Below are 20532 nucleotides of genomic sequence, written 5' to 3'. Positions count from 1 at the left end.
CCTAAGGGGAAAGACTAAGTTTATACAACTCATAATGCAGCTGAGGAAGAAAATAAGTAAACAGTTTGATGCTGGAGCAATCTTATTAGCAGAGTAGCTTGGCATAAGCGTAAAAACTTACTAAATGTGCCTCTGATGCACAGTGTTTCTAGTAAGAGTTGCTGGTTTGCTGTACTCTTGCTGATCTTGCTGCAGGACTGCTCCAGAAAAACTCTGCTGGTTTCTTTTGTCTTCCAAAAAGCAGCTTTTGTTGACAGAGATTCTCCTTCTCCAAATTCTTGCATTCTCAAAAGAATCCCTCCTCTGTGTTGAAATCAAAGGCTGTTTTCAGTAGACTGTCTCTGGTTCTCTTTCACTCATTTAGTAGTTGTTTAGAGACTATTCTGCTAGGGTTAATGGCTTCCTTCAGTAAGTCTGAGTCAAAATGGGAGTATTATTATATAAAATGCATTCCGTGGAGACTAGAATACTCAGCAGCAATGTATTGTGGGGGAGGGAGAATCCAGCTTTTTCTTCTTAGCTTTTTGCTGTCTTCCCTCCCTCCCCCTGGCTGAATTTTTAACAATTGACAAAATGTTTCAGTAATGCTCAAATCTGCATAACTAAGAGAAAAGCCTGGCCTGTAGTAGACTCTCCAAGCTCTTTACTCTCAGCTGACCTCCCCAGACTGAAGGTGAAAGGCTCTTTTGATGGTCAGGGTCACTGGATGATCTCCTGCAAGCTTCTTCCCTGGCTGTTTGATACAGTTCTACTAGGATATTACTATGGAAACTTACCTTTTCAGGACTTCTGTTTGCTGGTTAAACTGATGATTCTTATTTTCTATCATGTAGCCAAAAAGAGAAAGGTTTGTCAATACTACAGCTTGTCAACTGCAGGGGAAAGGAAATATATATATATATTTTTTTTTTTAAATTAACTGCTCTTTTTCATGGAATAAAGTTTTCTTTATTTTACAGAGGTCTGAATACTTGATTCCAGTAGAATGCCCTACTGGGGGAAGAGGGTGTGGTGGTGTCCTGAGATGTTGGAGTGGCAGCAGGCTGTAGATCACTTGAAAGTCTGTCCTTCGGTGCTACAGATAGAGATGAAAGATGGGAGAAATTACTAGTTGAGCAGTTGAAATGCTCCAGCAGAGGATTGGTGGGTCTTTGCCAGGCAGCAGGGTTCATAGGGAACAGAATTGCTTCACCAGGTAAAACTAGGTGTTGTGTCTGGGTTCAAGCTAGTGTTGCCTTTATTGTGCCTCTGTAAATAACAGCAAAAGCTTAAGTAGATGTGCCAATCTGAGAAGGGGAAACCAAAATCAGATTAGTGTTGGAATAGTGTTATTTCCTCCTAAACTTCAGCTCAGTGTGGCTGGAACCCAGCCTGAGCAGCAACAGGGCTATGAGGCTGTACATACAACACCTATTTCTGGGGCTTCTGTTATTTAACACTTTGAAAAATGTGGCTTTTCTGCATCTGAAAGGATGGAGCCGTTTTTTCTGTGGGAAGGTGTCCCTTCAGAAACAAGTACACGTTGGGGTTTTTTTTGACCAGCCGTCTCTCAAGTGATGCCTGTCCCCAATAGAGGGCACTCCTGACCTGGCGATAAGGGAACCTGCTGGAGCAAAACCTTCAGCTGCTCCTTCATCTCACAGCACCTGGAGATGCAAAGTCCCTGCCCTGGCAGAACAGGGTCACTGCATCACCTTCCAGTACTTAGAGTAGGTCTAGCACAAGCAGAGCAGGAGGTGGGGTTCTCAGAGTGTGTATGGCTCTGCTAATGAAAGCCAGAGGAGGTAATTAAGTGTGGAATATGATAGCTTCTCTTATTTTCTTTCTTATCAGACTGATTTTGATGAGTGCATGGTTTGGTACTTAGTCTCTAGAGCACTTGGCAAGTGGTTTTGATCAGTTTTATTAGTAAATGTATCATTGAGGCTTGGTCAGTTTGAGAGTCACAGTGTTAAAAACATGAAGACCTCAAAATAATTCAAAGAGTACCCCATGACTTCACACTACCATCTAGAAGAATTCCTTCCTGAAACTACTAGTGAAATGTTTCAGCTGTTCAAAGCTCAAACTGGGCTTTCTCCACCATCTGTGCTGAATTTTGGTTGCTCTCAAACAAGGCCAATAAAGAAAGCTGGCATCTGATGGGCAGCACTTTTCTCTGAGGAAAAGAAATTGTATTGAACCAAGAAGTGTAAAATCAGTGTTTTCTTTCTTCAGTCTCATTGACTAGAGGAACCAAGAAGTGTAAAATCAGTGTTTTCTTCTGTCTCATTGACTAGATGATATGGATTCTTCCATTCCTTTTTCTGCCCCTCCAGGGAACATCATGTGGGCAAGTAGGAATGAGTGTAATACAGAAATGAGCTGAATCAAGGAAGAGGTGGAGAAAGCGTTGAGAGACAGTGTATGCACACTGCTACGTGTGCTTTCTAACTGGTGCTGCAGCTTATGTTTCACTAGGATATTTTTTTATAACTTGTAGTGGTACAGTCTTGACTAATTTGGGAACTGGTAATGTTTTGTTAGGCAGAGCTGTTTAGAGAGGGCTGAGCTTATTCTTCCTCAAGCGATGAAACTAGTAGCAAAGCAGCAACTATCAGTTGTCTGTTCTGCTCAGTCAGAAGCTGTGGCTTCTACTGGCTAAAAGAAAAAATACCTACAGAAGACAACATTTTTACTTGTGGGTGCACCTGATCTGAACTCAGGATGTTAGGTTGCAGATTGCATCTGGAATGGAAGTTGAACTGAAACAAAAATCTTCTCTTAATGCTTCTACTTCTGGGTTTATAGAAGAGGATTTTGCTTCCTGGGCCCTTTGGAATAAGACAAAGCAAGGTGCATTGTTCTGACTTAGCACTCAATGGTTTTATTTCTTTTAATTCTTCCCTCGTACTCCCTCTCCTGAGCACAGTTTCTATCTTGAGTCTTCTGAAAGAATTACTCAAAAATGCCTGGTAATCTCAAACAGATTAGGTGAGACAATGAAGAATTACTTGGTAGGTACTGGCCAAAGAACACCACGGATGGGTAACGAGTGCTCTTTCTCTGCTTCACAACATGCTGGGAGGTACAGCTAACAAAACAGACATTGTTTTTTGTTTGGTGTTTTTTTTTAATTAATTGCTGCAGCTCATTAATGCAACTTAATTACACTTATATTCCCCCTTTCCTTCAACCCACTCCCTCCCCTCCAAAATTATCCTGCCAGAAAAACCCCCTTGCATGGGGATGATGCCAGGCTTGTGCCTGGAATAAGCGCAGCTGCTCGGTGAAGAAGGCGGGTACAAAACCATCAATGATCCATGAAGAACTTGGCATTTCCCAGTGTCCTGCAGCAGGCTTCAGCTCTGTACACCACTACACCAGTGTTAATTGAATGGAGATGGACAAACCCAGAGTAAGCTACAGCTGCTCTGAGAACGGCTTGGCATGTCGAAATGGGGCTAAGCTCCATGCTGAGTAAAGATTTGGTGCTTGTACTAGTTTTTTAGCTGGTCAGCATTATAGGAGTTAGGTCACAGAACACTGAAATCCAGGACAAATGCCTACTGCTAAGGTGCTGCCCATGTCTAGAGAGTGAGGAAGGGAGTCCTGGATGGGCCAGGGGGAAGAAGGGAAGAGCTCTCATCTATAACTTAAAAAAAAAAAAGAGGGAAAAAAAAAAAAAGAAAAAGCCTAAATAACTCAAATGTAAATAGCCCCCACCTGGTTCTATACAGGTGGGGAGGAGATGAAGTTGTGTTAGGGGATTTAGGCTCTTTTCAGAACGAGGGAAAGGAGAAGGGGAAGAAACTAACTACAGAACATATGAGATGTCCCGGGGTGTTATGCAGTGCTTCCTCCTTTATGGATCCATGGTGCAAGGAAGCAGCTCTGACTTCAGCTGTAGCTCTTGAGAGCGGCTCTCGGTGAACTTGTCCTGCCTGAGGTCTTCAGGGCTGTGCCATGTGGTGACTCGTGCCACCAGGCTGTGGTAGGAATGGTTTGTCAGGGCACTTGGAGAATTAGAAACCAACCGCGTGGCCATTCTTCAATGTACATTCATTGCATTTGAAAAGAAGACAAGGAACAAAAAATGGAATGGAGTTCACCATCCTGCATTTCCTTTGCCAAAGATCCAGGCCACAGGGGATTGTTTCCTGCAGCACCTTTGATGGTGGAGTGCAAGGTTCATCCATCCTCTGGCTCCTCTTTACTTACGCAGGCCTGTGCAGGGGGGAGAAAAGGGGAAGGCAGGGCATCAGTGTGGAACAAGTACTTAAGATAACAGAAATGGCGTGGAAATAATGAGGACATTTTGTTTCCCCTGTTCTAGGCTTGAAATATGATTGACTACAGGTGAGGAATAGGACTGAGAGCTCGGAAGTAATGTGGTTAAGTAGTCTTCAAGTCTGGAAAGAATGCTATGCATATACCAGACCTGAACATACTGCAGTTAGGCCAAGCCAAAGTGTTAGATCTATGTATCCTCAGCGTTTGGAGCTGCATAAAATTCGGTTAGGAATTTTAAAAGCTAGGGTTCATCTCTAGAACAAAGTAGCTCCTTGAAATTGCAGTGATGTGCTTGTTGTGTAGATGCAGCAGTATAAGCAGATCTACTTTTGTAGCCAGCAGTAAAGATGAGTGAATGTTTTCAGCTGAAACATCACCTCTTAAACATGCAGCTTCAGGTTGATCAAAACAGTTTGCAAATTCATGTTGATATTCAGCAAATTGTTTGTTTGGGAAAAAGTCTACCTAGAAAGAAAAGCAGAAGCATTTTGTTTTGTGTTTTGTGGAGTTTTTTTTCTCTCCTTAAAATGAAGTGGGATTTTTTTTTCCCCTGTTTAAGTAAAAGTTTCCTCTGTAAAGTATTCTGGTCATCAAAGTTTGGAGGGGGTAGGGGGAAAACAATCCCAAAGGAGTTCTCCTCTCTCTCCCTCAGTGTTTCAGTCTGGATTTTGATTATTATTTTTTTTTAATGAGTGTTTTTTGTGTACTTATACCTGTCAGTTGATCTTGAAGAACCTACATTCAATTTATAAGTGGTCAGCCTACAAGTGGGTGGCTGTTGTACTGGGTCTAATTCTTTAGTGTTGCACACTCACAGCTGCTTCATGCCTATGGCTACTGACAGACTGCACCACAAAAGAATTGATTAGAGAGTGTTAATGTGGGCAATCACCAACTGGAGCCTTAGATCATTCAATTAACCAATACCTCCTGTTGCTGCCCGGTCAATACTGAAGTCTACATCTGATAAAAGTCACACCCTCTGTTACCCGATGGTCCTTTCCATGGTAGATTTGAGGCAAGCAGTGAAATAATTTGAGTCTCTTTAACTTAAGCTTGTGACTTGAAATAGGAACTATCACAACCAAAAGCCCCTTTGAGTCAATGAAATGTAGAACAGAAGCAGTTGTGGAACCTGAAATAGAAATAACTGTATTTACAGAACATCGTTGTTGCTGTGTGAGTGGAGGTGCTAATTAAGATGAAGCACACTTAAATCATGCCTTTGTAAGCAACAGTACAAAACTGTTGGTTGATATATTTTTTTCTTATTGTTGTTGGCTTTTTAAAAAAATGAAAAGTAACACCTGACCTGATAATTTGTGAGGTTTCCCACTAACTGAAGACTTCCAACTGATGTCAAGGAGGTCAGTAGATAACTGGATGGTGGTATGGAAGTACCTATTATCAGTAATAGTCTGGGGAGATGGTTTTTTTTCCTACTAGTAAGAGGCAAACGTTTTTAATAACTTTTTTTCAGTGTAGCGGGTGGAAGCTGAGGCCAGATATGGTGTGTACATTTTGAATACAGAATTTAGCAGATGATAACCACTGAAGTAGGCTGCCAAGGTACACAGCAGTCTCCCTTTAATATATTTGAAATGTGAGAGCATATTTAAAAGTTATCAAAGTCATAGGCTGTGTGCTTGATACAGAGGTTATGGGGGTTGGTCTTGGACTTAAGCTGTGCTCATCAATCTAGGTCAAAAATGTGAGAGCATATTTAAAAGTTATCAAATCATAGGCTGTGTGCTTGATACAGAGGCTATGAGGGTTGGTCTTGGACTTAAGCTGCGCTCATCAATCCAGGTCAGTGTCATTGTTCTGTGGGGCCTTTCCTCCTTGAAAATTCTAAACTAGGGAAAAATGCAAGCCAGGACAAGGGAAAGAGCAAGTTATCAAAGTCATAGGCTGTGTGCTTGATACAGAGGTTATGGGGGTTGGTCTTGGACTTAAGCTGTGCTCATCAATCTAGGTCAATGTCATTGTTCTGTGGGGCCTTTCCTCCTTGAAAATTCTAAATTTGGAGAGACGAAGAAGAGAAACTAGGGAAAAATGCAAGCCAGGACACGGGAAAGGGCCCATTGGAAGGAACGGAAAGAGTGTGATCTCATCAGAAAAGGACAGATAAAAGTGACCAGGATAATTCCATTAGGGAATGAAGGAAAGTGATCCTGCTGGAGTTGTGGCAACAGGGCGAGGGTGTTGTCAGGAGAGCATCTGGCTATTGACATTGCAGTGATGCCACCCAAAAATGTAAGTTCATGGCTGCAGTTAGCTCCAAGTCAGTAGCTGTAGAATAGATTTGGTTTCATTCAGCATTTCCTTCAATGAAAAAGGAGGTAAAACCAGAAAGTCCATGCTCCTGACCCCTAGCTGTTCTATTAATTTAAACCTCAAGTTGGATGTATTTGTTGTTTTGCATCTTCTTGAACAGGATACAAAAAGAGAAAATGCCTTCGGTCATCATAAAATGATTTTCCCAGCAGGACCAGGGCATCTGGCACTCAGTGCCCCAGATGCAGAACTCCATGGCATCGTTAGTTGAGAATCAAGTGTCTGTTCCTCCTCTCAGTCCCATTCCTACATGCGGGTGAGAGGCAATAGCTGGGCTGAAATAAATAAACAAAAATTGCTATTTGGTGGCTGCTGTGAAATTTATAGAGGGTCACCTTATCTACTGCTCAGCAGCTGTTTTCACCTCCCATTATCCAGAAAGAAATATTATATTGTGCTGGCAGAAGCTACCACTAGATAAGTGATGGTCTGAAGAATGGGACACCACAATTATTTGTATACTTCGTTAGCAGCTCCCTGTCTTACCAAGAGGTTTTACATTGCTAGCTTCTGTTAATATTACAATCTCCCTACATATAAATGAAGCTTTCTAAGCACTAGCTTCTTTCACAAACAGAATTTGTCATTCTAAGAAAAAAGCAGCTCCCCCCCATACTGTAAAAGTGTGATGTTTCTTCAGCACACTGCTGTATTGGGCCAGTAAATCAGGGAGCTGCTTAAAGCTCCACAGCTTCTACAGGCTATGGAAAATTCCATCCCCCTGTGACAAAATGAGAGGGAAATCAATATTTAATCTCCTGTACCATCCCTTCTAATAATGCTATAGAACCCCCAAAGTTACAGGGAATTTAACTGCTTTGCAAAAATTACTTGTTCTCCTGGTCTTGTGCTGCGGTGACAAAGTGGGCAGTAATAACCACGCCACATCAGAGGGGCACACCTACAAATCTATTTGGAGGCAGCTTTTCTTCCCTCATCCCCACTTTTCTCCCCCATCCTCACATCCTTCTTTTTGGCAGGACTCTCTGGTAACGTTATTGCCCTAAAACAACCTCCTCTAGTGCTGCTTTAAAACACTTCTGCACATTGAACTGCCTTCTTCCAGCTTGATTTAAAGAGTATCAAAAATTCAGATCTTATTCCTTCTTTAAACAGATAATACTGGCCATTATGTTTAAGAATCTCATTAGAGAACCAGCTTTTAAGTGGACTGTGTGAAAGTGTGATCTTGTGCCTTCAGCAGGGGGAAGGGTTTATCTTGAGGGCAGAAGCTGGAATTGAGCAGTGGAGAGTGTTGATCTCTGTTAGTGGTAGGAGAGGAGCTGCTGGGAACACCACTCCTTTCTGCTCCCTGCTCTCAACTGAACTCTTGGGATGCTCCACACAGAAGCCTCTGTTCTTGTGGGCAACAGAATTAATAAAAAGAAATCTTAAGAGCAAACCTGTGCCATCCTGCATACAAATCATCTAATGCTCAGTTTTATTTTATTCACTGGTGTGTTAGCTTTGTATGCTACCAGTTCCCTAGAAGTAAAAGCAGACACATGGAGACCCTGTACCCAACACAGAGTCAAATTTCATGGTGCCACCACGAGAAGATGGTTGGAGGATGACAAAGACATGGCCAATGATGAAAACTGCATGGATGGGAAACTGCAGAGTTCAGTTGTGACTGACTGACCACAGAGCTAAAATATGGCTTAAATAACTAGACGTTGCAGCTTCACCCTGGCAACCTGGGGCTGAGCAGAGACAGTTTCACCCCTTCTGCTGTCCACTTGTCCATTCCTTCCATGCCCAAAAAGCCTGCTGGAGAAATCAACCTGCGAGGAGGTAAAACCCCAAACCTGTGGCACTCTTGAGCTATCAAACTAAGAGGCTTCCATGGAGATGATACTTACAGGTATGTCTGCTTGAACAAAAGGTTGGTGGGTTTTTCATTGACATGGTAGAGAGGAAATGGATCAAATCCACCAATGAAATCAACTGAAAAGAAATCAAAACTCAAATAAATAAACAAACATGGCCAGAAAGTTGAAAGGAAATGAAAGAAAAAAATCGGTGCATGTCATGACATAACACAAAAACTAGTGAGAGAACAGAAAAGTGATTTTTTTCAGGTATGGATTGCCTGGTGGAAATCTCTGCCTGTACAGACCCCTTTTCCAGGACCTCCTGGGATGGGCGAGTGTGCCAAGGAGGAGATTCAGCGGGCACAAGGCTTAAAGCAGAGCTAACAAAAGACTCCCAAAAAACAAGAGGGTCTGCCTCAGCCTCCTTGGGCATTGCCACCACGCTGTGACTTCACACGAGAACGGAGTGACAGAGCCTCAGCCATTCAGCCACGCGCTGAAAGGAGGGAAGAGTGAATGCCAGGGGAGGGGTTGGCAGCACAGCAATCCCCCTGAAGACTATATAGCAAAGTGGGAATTTTCTTGCCCCACTTGTCTTTCCTGCAAGGCAGACAGCAGCAGCTTTGGAAAACTGCGAATACCTCATTATCTTCAGCTCTGATATTTTTCACGTCCCCTCTGCCAACTCCGTTTCTTTCAATTGTATACAAACAGGAACAATGCTTCCCTTCGCCAGCGTTCACCCAAGGGCAACGCCACTGAACAAGGCAGGTTTGAAGTGACAATTCCCTTAGTAACCAGAGAAGAATTTTCCAAGTCTCTCTCAGTTCCCCTGAAATGAGGCCAAGTCTATATTGCCAAACGGGCCGGCGTAGCCAGGTCAGCTGGGGTATGATGTGGGGAGATTTGTGACTAACCCAGCAGGCCCTGCAAAACCCTGTAAAATACATCCAGCTTAGACCACATTTTAGTGCCAAGTTCGTGCATTTTGTTTGGAAGTGTGGAAGCTATCCGGTCCTAATGCCATTTTAAAAATAGCCAGAGAGTCTTATTAACTATATAAATGCCTGTTTATTTTTCTTTCCTGAAGGTGGCACTATTATTTTAAATTTTAGCTAAAGAGTTTTGGTATTTTTTTTAGTGAAAAATAGAAAAAATATTTAAATTTTAGCTAAAGAGTTTTGGTATTTTTTACTGAAAAATAGAAAAAATATTAACTAAATATATTGGAAGTGAAAAAATAACTCATCTCAAAATATGTTTAGAAACCCAAAGACAATATATTCTCACAAATTCCATTTTGATGGATAGCTTCATGGTGCTACTGTGATTTTGGATCAACTGTCAGTCAATGGGCAAAATCTGTAGAGGTTCTAAGTTAACTGGGGAAATTACTCCCAGCAGTTCCAGTGAGACTTGACCTCTTCTTAGCCACTTTTGAAAATGTTTGAGTATTTTAAAATCAAGACAGTTCGGCAGTTTTAAAAAACAGATGCTAACTATATTACCTCAGTTGTGGAATGTCTAAATTAGGAAACCTTAAAGAATTTCAATTATCAGTAACTGTTTAATACCTTGAACAAACAAGGTATCATCTGAGCGCCCAACCATGGAAGCACTCAAAATCCAAGTTACTTAAAAAAATAATCTTAACTGAGGTTCACTGTTGCAATATATTAGTGCATTAGCACATCTAAAATATTCTTGCCCACATTTCAGCTTTAGTAGATCCCTACTGCTGTGTTTTCTCATGAAAATCACGTTAGCACGAGTCTCCTGATTAATGTGCCTCAGCACTTATAATTACTTCATGCTGCATATCAAAGCAACATTTAAAGGAAACCACAAATGGAAGAGAAAATTAAAACGCAGCTCAAATTTGTTCAGGTCACTGGAAGGATCTACCACTGTGAGTGTGAAATATTGATGGTTTGTCATTGTTAATTATTCAAGCTGGCATTTTAACTCCAAGCTGGGAAACTGGAAGGGAAAAGGAATTTGTTAGTGGAAAGAAAAAAAAATTACATATCCTGAAATTAATGGCTCTGTTTCTTGATAATGCTTCCTTCCATGTGGTTGCCTCTCCCAACAGATCCCTCCTACAAAAAGGAGCTCTGGCAAGGTATTACTTTACAAAAGGGGCTTAGAACTCAAGCTATTTAGCTAATAGAAGAGCTATAGGGTAATTTTAAAAATATTACTTATAATGTAGCACTTCTGCTAAGTGCACTGCCAAGCTCTAAACAAAAGATCAATAAAGTCAGTAGAATCACTTCAGCCACACAGGAAGCAACAGAAAAACATCAGGAGAAGTCCGATAAGCAAATGCATCTCATCTCACTCCTATGAAATCAACATTCTTCATGTACTTTCAAATATTCAGTTCAAAGCTGTTATTTTTTCAGCTAAAATCCATGCCAGCTGCTCTTTAAAACAACAAAACTACTTCCACCAACCTAATTAATGTCTTAAAAGAAGTTATACTTGGATATAAAGCCTTTGGATCAGATCCTTCCATGGAGTATACTGGCCTAGACCCATTCATTTCAGTGAGACTTTACTGATTAAAACATGCTGAGAATTCCAACACAGAAAGGCAAAATTGCCAAAGAAATCACATTTTGTATTTATTTGAACCCTATGTGTCTGTTCTTTTGTTTGCAAAATTATTGCTCTCAAAGGGAGTTTTAGAAGGGCAACGATAATCCAGGACCAGGTTACAGATACCTGGATAGATGCCACAGACCCAGCAATTCCTCTGAGTCTTTGCTCTTCTCCGACACGTCATGACACGTAAGGTATTTGTATATCAACCATGAGAGAGTCGTCGCCTTCCTCCTTTTTGTAATTCAGATGCAGTACCTCATCTGCTGTTAAATTAAGTGGTCAGGTTGGTTCTTGGCAAGAAATCTCATGCTCTGCTTCATCCCCGGCTGGTGGCATATGATACTCAGCAGGTGGCCTGCTTGAGTAGCAGGCTGTATTCTCCGTTAGGTACTCCTAATTACAATGGTATTATTTCAGTGCCATTAAGCTATATAAGCTTGAGAACAGAAGAGGCTGCCCAGTTTCTCTAAAACCCAGCCTGAGAGTAGCCAACACCCAAGCTTTTTTGGGCTGAAAGAATAGCAGAATTATAGCGTCTAACACGCGGTGACATGGGGAAAAACACCTCACAGAAAAAACAGCTGATCTTTGAAAGGTAGGCAGTGCCTTATCGTATAGATGGAGAGATGGAGAGGAGTCTGATGGCAACTCAGGCCTGATAGACAAACATCTGAGAGAGGAATAAAATGTAAAAAACCTTTGCCAAGGGATCTGTCGATAAATACTTACAGCTGTCTTCTTCTTCTGTAAAAACACTAACAACGTAACAGGCGTAGACAAAGCCCACCAGCTGGAAAATAGAGAGAATAAATCATCTTAGCATCAATCTTGCGAGACTGGTCAAAATCCACTTGGCATGACTTCAACATTGTCAACTTGACAGCATTGCTGTAATGGTGGAGCCAAATCATGTTTTCTGTAAGGTGGGGGTGCATGTCTAGGCTTAAGGAAAGACAATTCTGGGAGCGTACTCAAAGGTCCAAACCTTGCGAGACCCATCCTGAGCTTCAGAGTAGCATCTTGCTGTTGCTAGAATGATTGTCGAGAACATGGGCTTGCTTTGCTGGTATTACAACTACTGTGTGAAGTTTACTCTCTGTAAGAAGTGATGAGGATGCAGGAGAGTGCCTTATCTGACATTTTAGACAGACAACTATGTACAGACCAACCACACAGACAGGGTAGAATGGGGGTAGACAGAGCAAGAGTCATCTAGTCCAACCATCAACCTAAGTCTGACAAAAACCTATCACTAAACCATGTCTCTAAGCGCTATATCAACCCGTCTTTTAAATCTCTCCAGGGATGGTGCCTCAACCACTTCCCTGGGCAGCCCATTCTAATGCTTAATAACCCTTTCAGAGTAAAAATTTTTCCCAATATCCAATCTGAACCTCCCCTGGTGCAACTTGAGTCCATTTCCTCTTGTTCTATTGCCTGTGACTTGGGAGAAGAGACCAACCCCCCCTGGCTACACCCTCCTTTCAGGGACTTGTAGAGAGCGAGGTCTCCCCTCAGCCTCCTTTTCTCCAGACTGAACCCATTTCCTTTTGTCCCATCGCCTGTTCCTTGGGAGAAGAGACCAACCCCTCCCGGCTACACCCTCCTTTCAGGGAGTTGTAGAGATCAAGGTCTCCCCTCAGCCTCCTTTTCTCCAGGCTGAACACCCCCAGTTCCCTCAGCCTCTCCTCATAAGACTTGTGCTCCAGACCCCTCACCAGCTCCGTTGCCCTTCTCTGGACCCGCTCCAGCCCCTCAATGTCTTTTTTTGTGGTAAGGGGCCCAAAACTGGACACAACACTCGAGATGGGGCCTCACCAGTGCTGAGTGCAGGGGTTAACCATAGAAATGGTGATGTACTGGCAGCAATGTTCAGAGACACTGAAATCTTTAGTAACTTAGGTCTGGAGGTCAAAAATCAATTGGAAAGAAATCCTAGTCTTACTCTAGCTCTACAATTTCTAAGGTCCTTCATATCTTTGGAGAATTAACACTTTGGCATGGACACATTGAGTGCTGGGCCTGCAAAGTAAACAGGCCAGAGCATGGTGAGAAACAGACAAGGCAATAGCAGTGCTCTTAATTCACAAATTGCTCAGGTTAGCAGTAAATTCCTGCCTCCTGGGAACCAGACAGAAGCAGGGAAGGAGCAGTAAAACAACAGGGTGCCTCTCAAATAACAGCCATCCTGGCACGGTGTGGCCCTCATGTCACCCCATTGCTCAGAGCAGTCTTTAGAGCAGAAACCTAGAGCGAGCATTAAAAAAAAGCAATTTCAAGTAGCCTGATGGGTCTGTCCTTGATAGTTTGTAGAAGCTCTAAAGCATCAGAACTGCCTCATTCAGCCTCAGTAGCACGTTGTTACTCAGCCTGAACAGAGTAATAAACTTCTGGTACTACAGGAGTTAAGCATTCTTGATCCAGAGGGGTTTTATTTTGCTTTGCCTTCTTCCCCTTAATCAAATCTCCTCTCCCTCCTTCGTTTTACATCTTTACATAACACCCCACTTAGCGAGATCTTGGTCGACAGTAACTGTATTAGTAAAGTTATTGTGAGACATAATTGTTTTCCACTGCGAACTCAATTCTTCTGAACAAGAGTTAGAATGTAACATACAGTGACTTACTCTGAGGGAAGACAGAATGATGCATGGGAGGGCTCGAAAAGCAGAGTCCATTCATTTTTAACGTGACAGAAAAATACATCACACCAGAAAACAAAAGGCAAGATAATGAGATTTCTAGTGGGGAGTTATAAGGCGTTCGTGATTTCTCCTGCTCTCTCCGACAAAACACACCTTGTTGAAGGAAATGGAATGGGTTTTTTAGCATCACTAAACCTTGTATTTCCTTACAATTTTCTATAATGGTGTGAAAGACAAGCCAGCTCTCTCCTTTCCCCTTGGGTGAGCCTTGGGAAGCGTGTCCCAGTGCCACAGTGCAGGAGAGGAAGCTCTGGGGACTCACTCATTCCCTTGCTGTGGATTTTTGAAACCAGAGCTGCTTCATACTAAGTTTCTAGGAGCTACAGAAGACCTCAGACAGGAAAAAATAATAAATAAATGCTTCTGGGCACGACGGTAACAGCAAAGCCGCATGCAATGGCCAATCTAATTTTACCTGCTGACTTTTAGAATTGCCTCTGGTAGAGCAGTTGCTTTTGGAAGGCAGAGGAAAAAAAAAAAGGAAAACAAAACAAAACAAACCAACAACCCCCCCCAGAATAAGGAAAGATTTTTCTTCTTTTCTATTCCCTGCTCTGTGCTAACATAAACATAAAACCCAGGGATGTAGTGCTCATCAGCTGGGCTGGGGCAGCTAACGACACCAACACTCAGAGATGCTCTCGGAAAAACAGAGTGCTTCAGGTGAAAGCCCTCCCAGCCTCAGTGAGATGTCTAGCACCCGTCTGCACACTCTGGTCTCCAACGTTAAGCGCGTTTGCTCTCACCCTAGGATCAAATTAGGAGTGTGGTTACACACATTCTTTGTACTCGTTCTAGCATTTTTATAGCTTGAAGATCTATCCTTTTACATTTTACAGGATGTAAGGTCAAATCATGCAATTTACGTACTCACAAATATCCAAAAGCAGGAAAGATACATCTTGAACGTGTGCCCTGATTCCAGTGGAACTCTAGGAAGGTTTATCGTTCCCCAGACTTTCCATCAAGTCTCAGAGAAACTCTAGGTTAACAGCCATGCAGAGTGGTAGCCCCAAATCCATTCACTACTATTATACTCCATAGCATGTACACACAAGCCTTGTGTGATATCCGTGTCAGGGAATTCCTGATAGTATGAACAATGAAAATGACTTATCTGCCCAGTTTACGGGCAGAGAGTGTGAAAGATTATCAGCTCTACTGTCACAGGGAACCTGTTAAACCTCTGAAAATTGTTCACGGTTCAGAAGCACCAAGCAAGCAGTAAGATTGAGTCTGGAAGTTTGTTTTGCACAGAAATTAATGCCTCATCACCCTCAACAATCCCTCCTCTCACCCTGTATGTTTTTCGTTTTATGACTAAGGTGACCTTTTGCATTCAGAAAAACAAACCAGCCAAACAACCAGTAGTGAATTAAGGGAACTTCCCTAAATATCTAATCCCATTCCATCAAAGCAGAGGGTTTTCTTTTTTATTTCTTCTATTTCCTGACTTTGTTTCAAAAATTACTTGCTTAGCATTCAAAATTTACTTTTCATTGACTTTATAATCCATTCCTTCTTAACATGAGTTTCATCAATAAAAATTGTTTATTTAATGGCACATTTTATTGAAAGAACTTTTGCTACTCTCGTGATCTGGTCAGAACAGGAGAGTTTCAGTGGCAAGGAAGGAAGAAACATGCAACATAAATACGAAGTGCATTTTCTTATGGGCTGACCTAAACTATAATTAAATATATCACCTCAGGGATGAAATGAACTCCTGGGATGCCTCATGTCTTCTGCATGAATTACGGATTAAATATAGCTACAGAGGAGAAATGCCACTCCTATTGTCCAGTCCTTTTCACTGGGAGAGTCTGCTAGAATGTGGGAGGAGCAGACTCCAAGAGACAGCAGCATTTCCCTTCTGACTCCATACTTGATGAAGATGTATCAAGCCCTTAAACATTACCAAGTGTAACAGCAATTAAAATAGAAAAGAAAGCTTCACAGAGGCCAAGAATTTGGAATTAATTTCAATCTTGCTCCAAGTGCCATCTTGGTTGGTGATTTCAATATGAAAGAGGGTTTTAAGCTCTGCCATCCCAGGGAAATAGCAATAATTCTTAGATCTTTACACATCACTTAGGAGAGGTGGAAGAGGAGGGAAAACGTCAGTGATGTAAAATGACACTAAGCTATTGCTCTAATTCCCCAAAGAATGTTCTTGGGCTTTAGCCTCTGCTGCTGTTTTCCCCACTTGTTCTGCATGTTCAGTACCAGCTTCCTCCAGGCTGCAGAAGTATCAGATTAAGCTTTTTATGAGGAACACATGTTGTAGGCAGGTGTGTTCAGTCAGCCTGTCAGACAGCCTGGGAATGCACATGCAGCCAAACAAAAGAGGACAGAGCTGGGATGTCCCAAGCATTCCCCAGGTAAATCAGCAGAGCAGGAAAGACAGGAAGAGACAAGTGTGCCCAAAGGGAATGAGGAAAACATAAGTCTGTACATCCCTCTGCCCCTCACTCATCTGAAGTTAACTTTTTAATAGTGAGTTGAAAAGTGTTCATAAAACAGCAGTATTGAAGGAAAGTGCTGGAGCCAGAAAGACTGAATTACAGCAAGTTCTACAGAAAGGGACCAGCTGGCTGCGAGTGTGCAGAATCCACCAAGGCTGGGAAGGCAAATTATAGGAGGTGTCACTGTTTCTTGTGTAAAATCTCTAGCTTTAGTTTACATCTGTCCTAGTGAAGATTCTGGGTTCTTCAACTCTTCTTTTAGTAGAAAAACTTGCCATTGGTTTTTCTACCACAGAGAATATGGGCAGAGTCTCCTCCTTCAGGACGGATGTATTCTAGGTTTCACTTCTAATTAGAGCTAATGAAGTGTGTATGCTCTCATCGGTGCAAGAGGGGGTAAATGAAGAGATCTCTACTACAAGAAAGCAAAAAGCCAGCTCGTGAAAGAGCTATTGTGACCAGATCAGCAAAAAGAGACAAAGTCCTTTGATTCCTTGACCTTCTTTACTCTTTGGATGCAATTACCACCCCTGAAAATCTAGCTTCTGCCAACAGCAAAGCATCTCTTGCGTGTTGCTTCTCACATAACATCTGCTGTCAAGGCCTGCATTGCCGCCTTCCTGGGAGCCTTCCAACCTGTCAGTCTGAGTGAAAACAGCAGACAGGCAGGCAATGAGCTCTCTCGGTTGGAAAGACATTTCCAATTTCCATCCCATTCAGTGGAGCCTCAGGAAAAGCCTAACCCTCCCCACTCCCAGAACTACCATATGGACAGCCCAGAGCTATGCCAGGTATTTCAGAACTAGGAATGGCTCCTCTCCCTGCTGGCTGGCAAGTCGGGGAGATGCGAGATGAATCCTTGCTAAGATAAAAACAAAGCAGATTTCTTTTCCTGACAAACAAGTTGCTGTTGCGTTTCCTAATTGGGTTGGTAGGATTAGTTTTACAGTGACATTTCTGTACCAGTATGCACTTTAAGATGTCATTGCAGTAAGCTTTTTCCTCCAACGTGTTCTCTGCTAAAGCATTGAGAAGGATTTTCATACAGGGCCCTACAGCCACTTGTATCAGGCACAGAGACAGATATGCCCAAGTTTGATTACATTCCAGATTAAAGGAGTTGCTTTTGCCTTCAAGGGGTACAGATGAGCTCTGAGCTACAACAGACTGAGACCTTCTGTATCTTCAAATGCATGCCCAGGGGCGGGGTAATATAGACAGCAGGAGTCAAGATGACAGCCAACACCGTGCTCACCAGATGGGTTCAGGTTTGCTTTCCCTCTCCTTTGGCATGCAAGATCAACTTTAGTGAGCCTCACTCTAAGTACACAATACATCTCACTACAGCTCCCCAATAGTCTCAAGGAACTGGTATTTCCAGAAAACAACCAAGATGTCCACAGCAAGGTACTGCATCGTTAAAAGAACATGGGTTTCATGCTATCATATCTGGAATAAAAAAAAAAAAACAACACCTCAAAACACACTTCTTCCCTCAAACTTCTCAAAAACTATTAGGCACAGCAAAAAAACTACAGAAAGCACGATTTTGGCTGTCCCTTGACCTTCTTAAATGGGAATTGGCTATTCTGGTCTCAATTGTGTGGCAGACAAGGAGGGAACTAGGTCATGTCCCTTGCTGCATCCCCTGAGCCTTCAAGTTCCTCACGGTGTTTTTTATACTATGGATCTGGTGTCCCTGCCCGTCTGCAGCACAGAACCTGCCAGGTGCTCTGGGAAGGACAGCAGCCTGTAATAAAATCTGCTTTAAAAGGAGATAAAGAGAACAGAAAAAGATCCTGGCAGGGATCAAAGAGTTTGACCCTCAGAGACTAAAAAGGGAGAGAACTGGCTGACTGGTTTCAGGCAAGGTCTGAGAGAGAAAGTGAAAAGACTTGCTTTCTGCCTTACCTCAGCAGAGCAGAGAGGAAAAGCTCTATTTCTCCCCCTATATGACAAAATTATATGAGCTGGCAGGAGTTACAGGCCTGGGGCTTCATACCCTACCTTTATTACAGGACAAGTAGAAATTTAGCTCACTCTGCATAGTGCAGCCCATGTGGCTTCCTTGCATATAAGTATTTTAGCCTCATTTCCAGGGCTTAGGATTCAGAAATCCACTGCAACTTAAATCTCAGGGAGAAGGAGAGAAAAAAAATATTTACCTAAATCCTATTTTATCTTATGGTTCCAGAACCTGCCAGGCGCTCTGGGAAGGACAGCAGCCTGTAATAAAATCTGCTTTAAAAGGAGATAAAGAGAACAGAAAAAGATCCTGGCAGGGATCAAAGAGTTTGACCCTCAGAGACTAAAAAGGGAGAGAACTGGCTGACTGGTTTCAGGCAAGGTCTGAGAGAGAAAGTGAAAAGACTTGCTTTCTGCCTTACCTCAGCAGAGCAGAGAGGAAAAGCTCTATTTCTCCCCCTATATGACAAAATTATATGAGCTGGCAGGAGTTACAGGCCTGGGGCTTCATACCCTACCTATATTACAGGACAAGTAGAAATTTAGCTCACTCTGCATAGTGCAGCCCATGTGGCTTCCTTGCATATGAGTATTTTAGCCTCATTTCCAGGGCTTAGGATTCAGAAATTCACTGCAACTTAAATCTCAGGGAGAAGGAGAGAAAAAAAATATTTACCTAAATCCTATTTTATCTCATGGCTCCTCTGCCTCCCCATCTGGCCCTTGGTGGTGTTTTGCAGATGCACAGAGAATATTATCTGTGCCTTTGGGGAAGAAGCAAAGAAGAAAACCCTCCCAGAGACACAGACTCCTGTCATCTCCTCTTCGCTCAGGGCCATGTGCCCAAGTGAGTAAGCTGCCATAAACCAAACCCAGGACCATTTGTTGGCTCCACCTCTAGCCTGGGGCACAGCTGCCAGCTCAGGCATTTAGGAAGGATGCTGACAGTGACATACATCTGCACTTTAAGAGTCGGGGATGTTCTGATTTCAAAGTCTGTCAATTGTTTCACCCAAGCCAGGAACAGCCCCGGTTCAGCAGCATCAATCCCAGCTCCAGCAAACAGCCCTTTCTAAAAAGACAACGGGCTCTATTCTTCCGGATGCATTGCTTTGCCTTACTCATGCACATGCCTCGCAGCAACTCGCAGCCAGCTTTAATGCAGATCGTTTTCCCTGAAGGAGAACTAACCAAATATTAACAGCCAGCACACACACGCCGGGGAGTCCGTCCAAGTCAGGAAACAGGAGCTTCTCTGTCTGCCTCGGTTTTGTGACATGGCAAGAAAGGACTCGGAGACTTCCCCCCCCTCCCTGCAGTTCACTGGGTCACACAGAGCATCCCAGCTAATAGGAAATGCAGGATCAAGACAGTGGAAAGTTGTACCAAAAACGTGCAGAGAAGTACCTGGCACTCCAGAAGCTTGGAATTTCTCTATTTGTTATCCTTTAACACATCAAGTTACCTTTCTTTTTTAAGCCAAAACCTAAAACGTAAACGTTTCACCAGCACGCATCCATTTGTGCTTAAAGCCATTAAGCACAAAGTAATAAGCCAAAACAGATTAGGAAGATGGGGGCTACTAACTAATGCAGCTACAAAATGGGAGAGTACCAACAAGGTAAAGGGGACAACAGACGGTTTGTTTCAGTTAATTTCACAGACAAGTGAGAAACAATAACAGTGAACACTAAGGACATTGAATTACTGCAGAGTATTTTAAAAAGCCTGCGGAAGACTCTGATGAGGAAAGAGTTGATGGAAACATTTAGTGCATATCTTTGGTGTCAGCAGAAAGAAAACATGTTGTTTTCTGCTTCCTTAAACTTCATTTCATTTTTTGGAGATAAGGATCTTCTCCCTTTTATTTCTGCACAACGAATGTGCAGATATGTGCTCCCCCACCCATCACTAAGTCACATGGAATACGAGAAATCCCCCTCCAGAAGGGTGTCTGTCCTTGTCAGAACATGAATTTCTACCCCCAACAGGGCTACACAATGATTTGTTATCGTAACGCTTGCGTGTGATGCGTTACTCCAGGTGTTCAGTTGCTGGTATCCATTTCCAATTCTTTCCAGCAATATTGTTCATAAAGGAGAACAAACAAACAAAAAAGCTATTTACAGAGGCTTTTAGAATCAGATGATACAAAATGGGATGGAAAATATGGGCCAACCTCTGTGTCTGGAAAAAAAAACCAAATGGCATCCCCTCAACAATGATAGAATGGTTTAGGTTGGAAGGGACCTGAAAGATCATCTATTTCCAACCCCCCTAATCGTTACCCCGTGGCAACCTCAGCGACGTACTCACCGCGATCAGGATCTGGAAGGAGCTGTGCATGACCTCGATGTACCGGTACTC

The 20532-nt window shown here is 42.7% G+C and overlaps 1 protein-coding gene across 1 annotated transcript in view; it reads right to left on the bottom strand.

Moving 5' to 3' along the window:
- Positions 1–8467: 8467 nt before the first annotated feature.
- The window catches only part of NKAIN4 (Na+/K+ transporting ATPase interacting 4), a 60112-nt gene continuing 48047 nt past the window's right edge, over positions 8468–20532 (bottom strand). The window contains exons 5-6 of the mRNA XM_014957028.1: positions 11760–11820; positions 8468–8556 (exon numbers count right to left, since the gene is read on the bottom strand). Coding sequence (XP_014812514.1) covers positions 8468–8556; positions 11760–11820 — 150 coding nt within the window. The remainder of the gene's footprint in view (positions 8557–11759; positions 11821–20532) is intronic.

This window comes from Calidris pugnax, unplaced genomic scaffold, assembly GCF_001431845.1.
Source record: "Calidris pugnax isolate Ruff unplaced genomic scaffold, ASM143184v1 scaffold50, whole genome shotgun sequence".
Classification (NCBI taxonomy): domain Eukaryota; kingdom Metazoa; phylum Chordata; class Aves; order Charadriiformes; family Scolopacidae; genus Calidris; species Calidris pugnax.
This window is presented reverse-complemented; position numbering and strand designations above follow the sequence as displayed.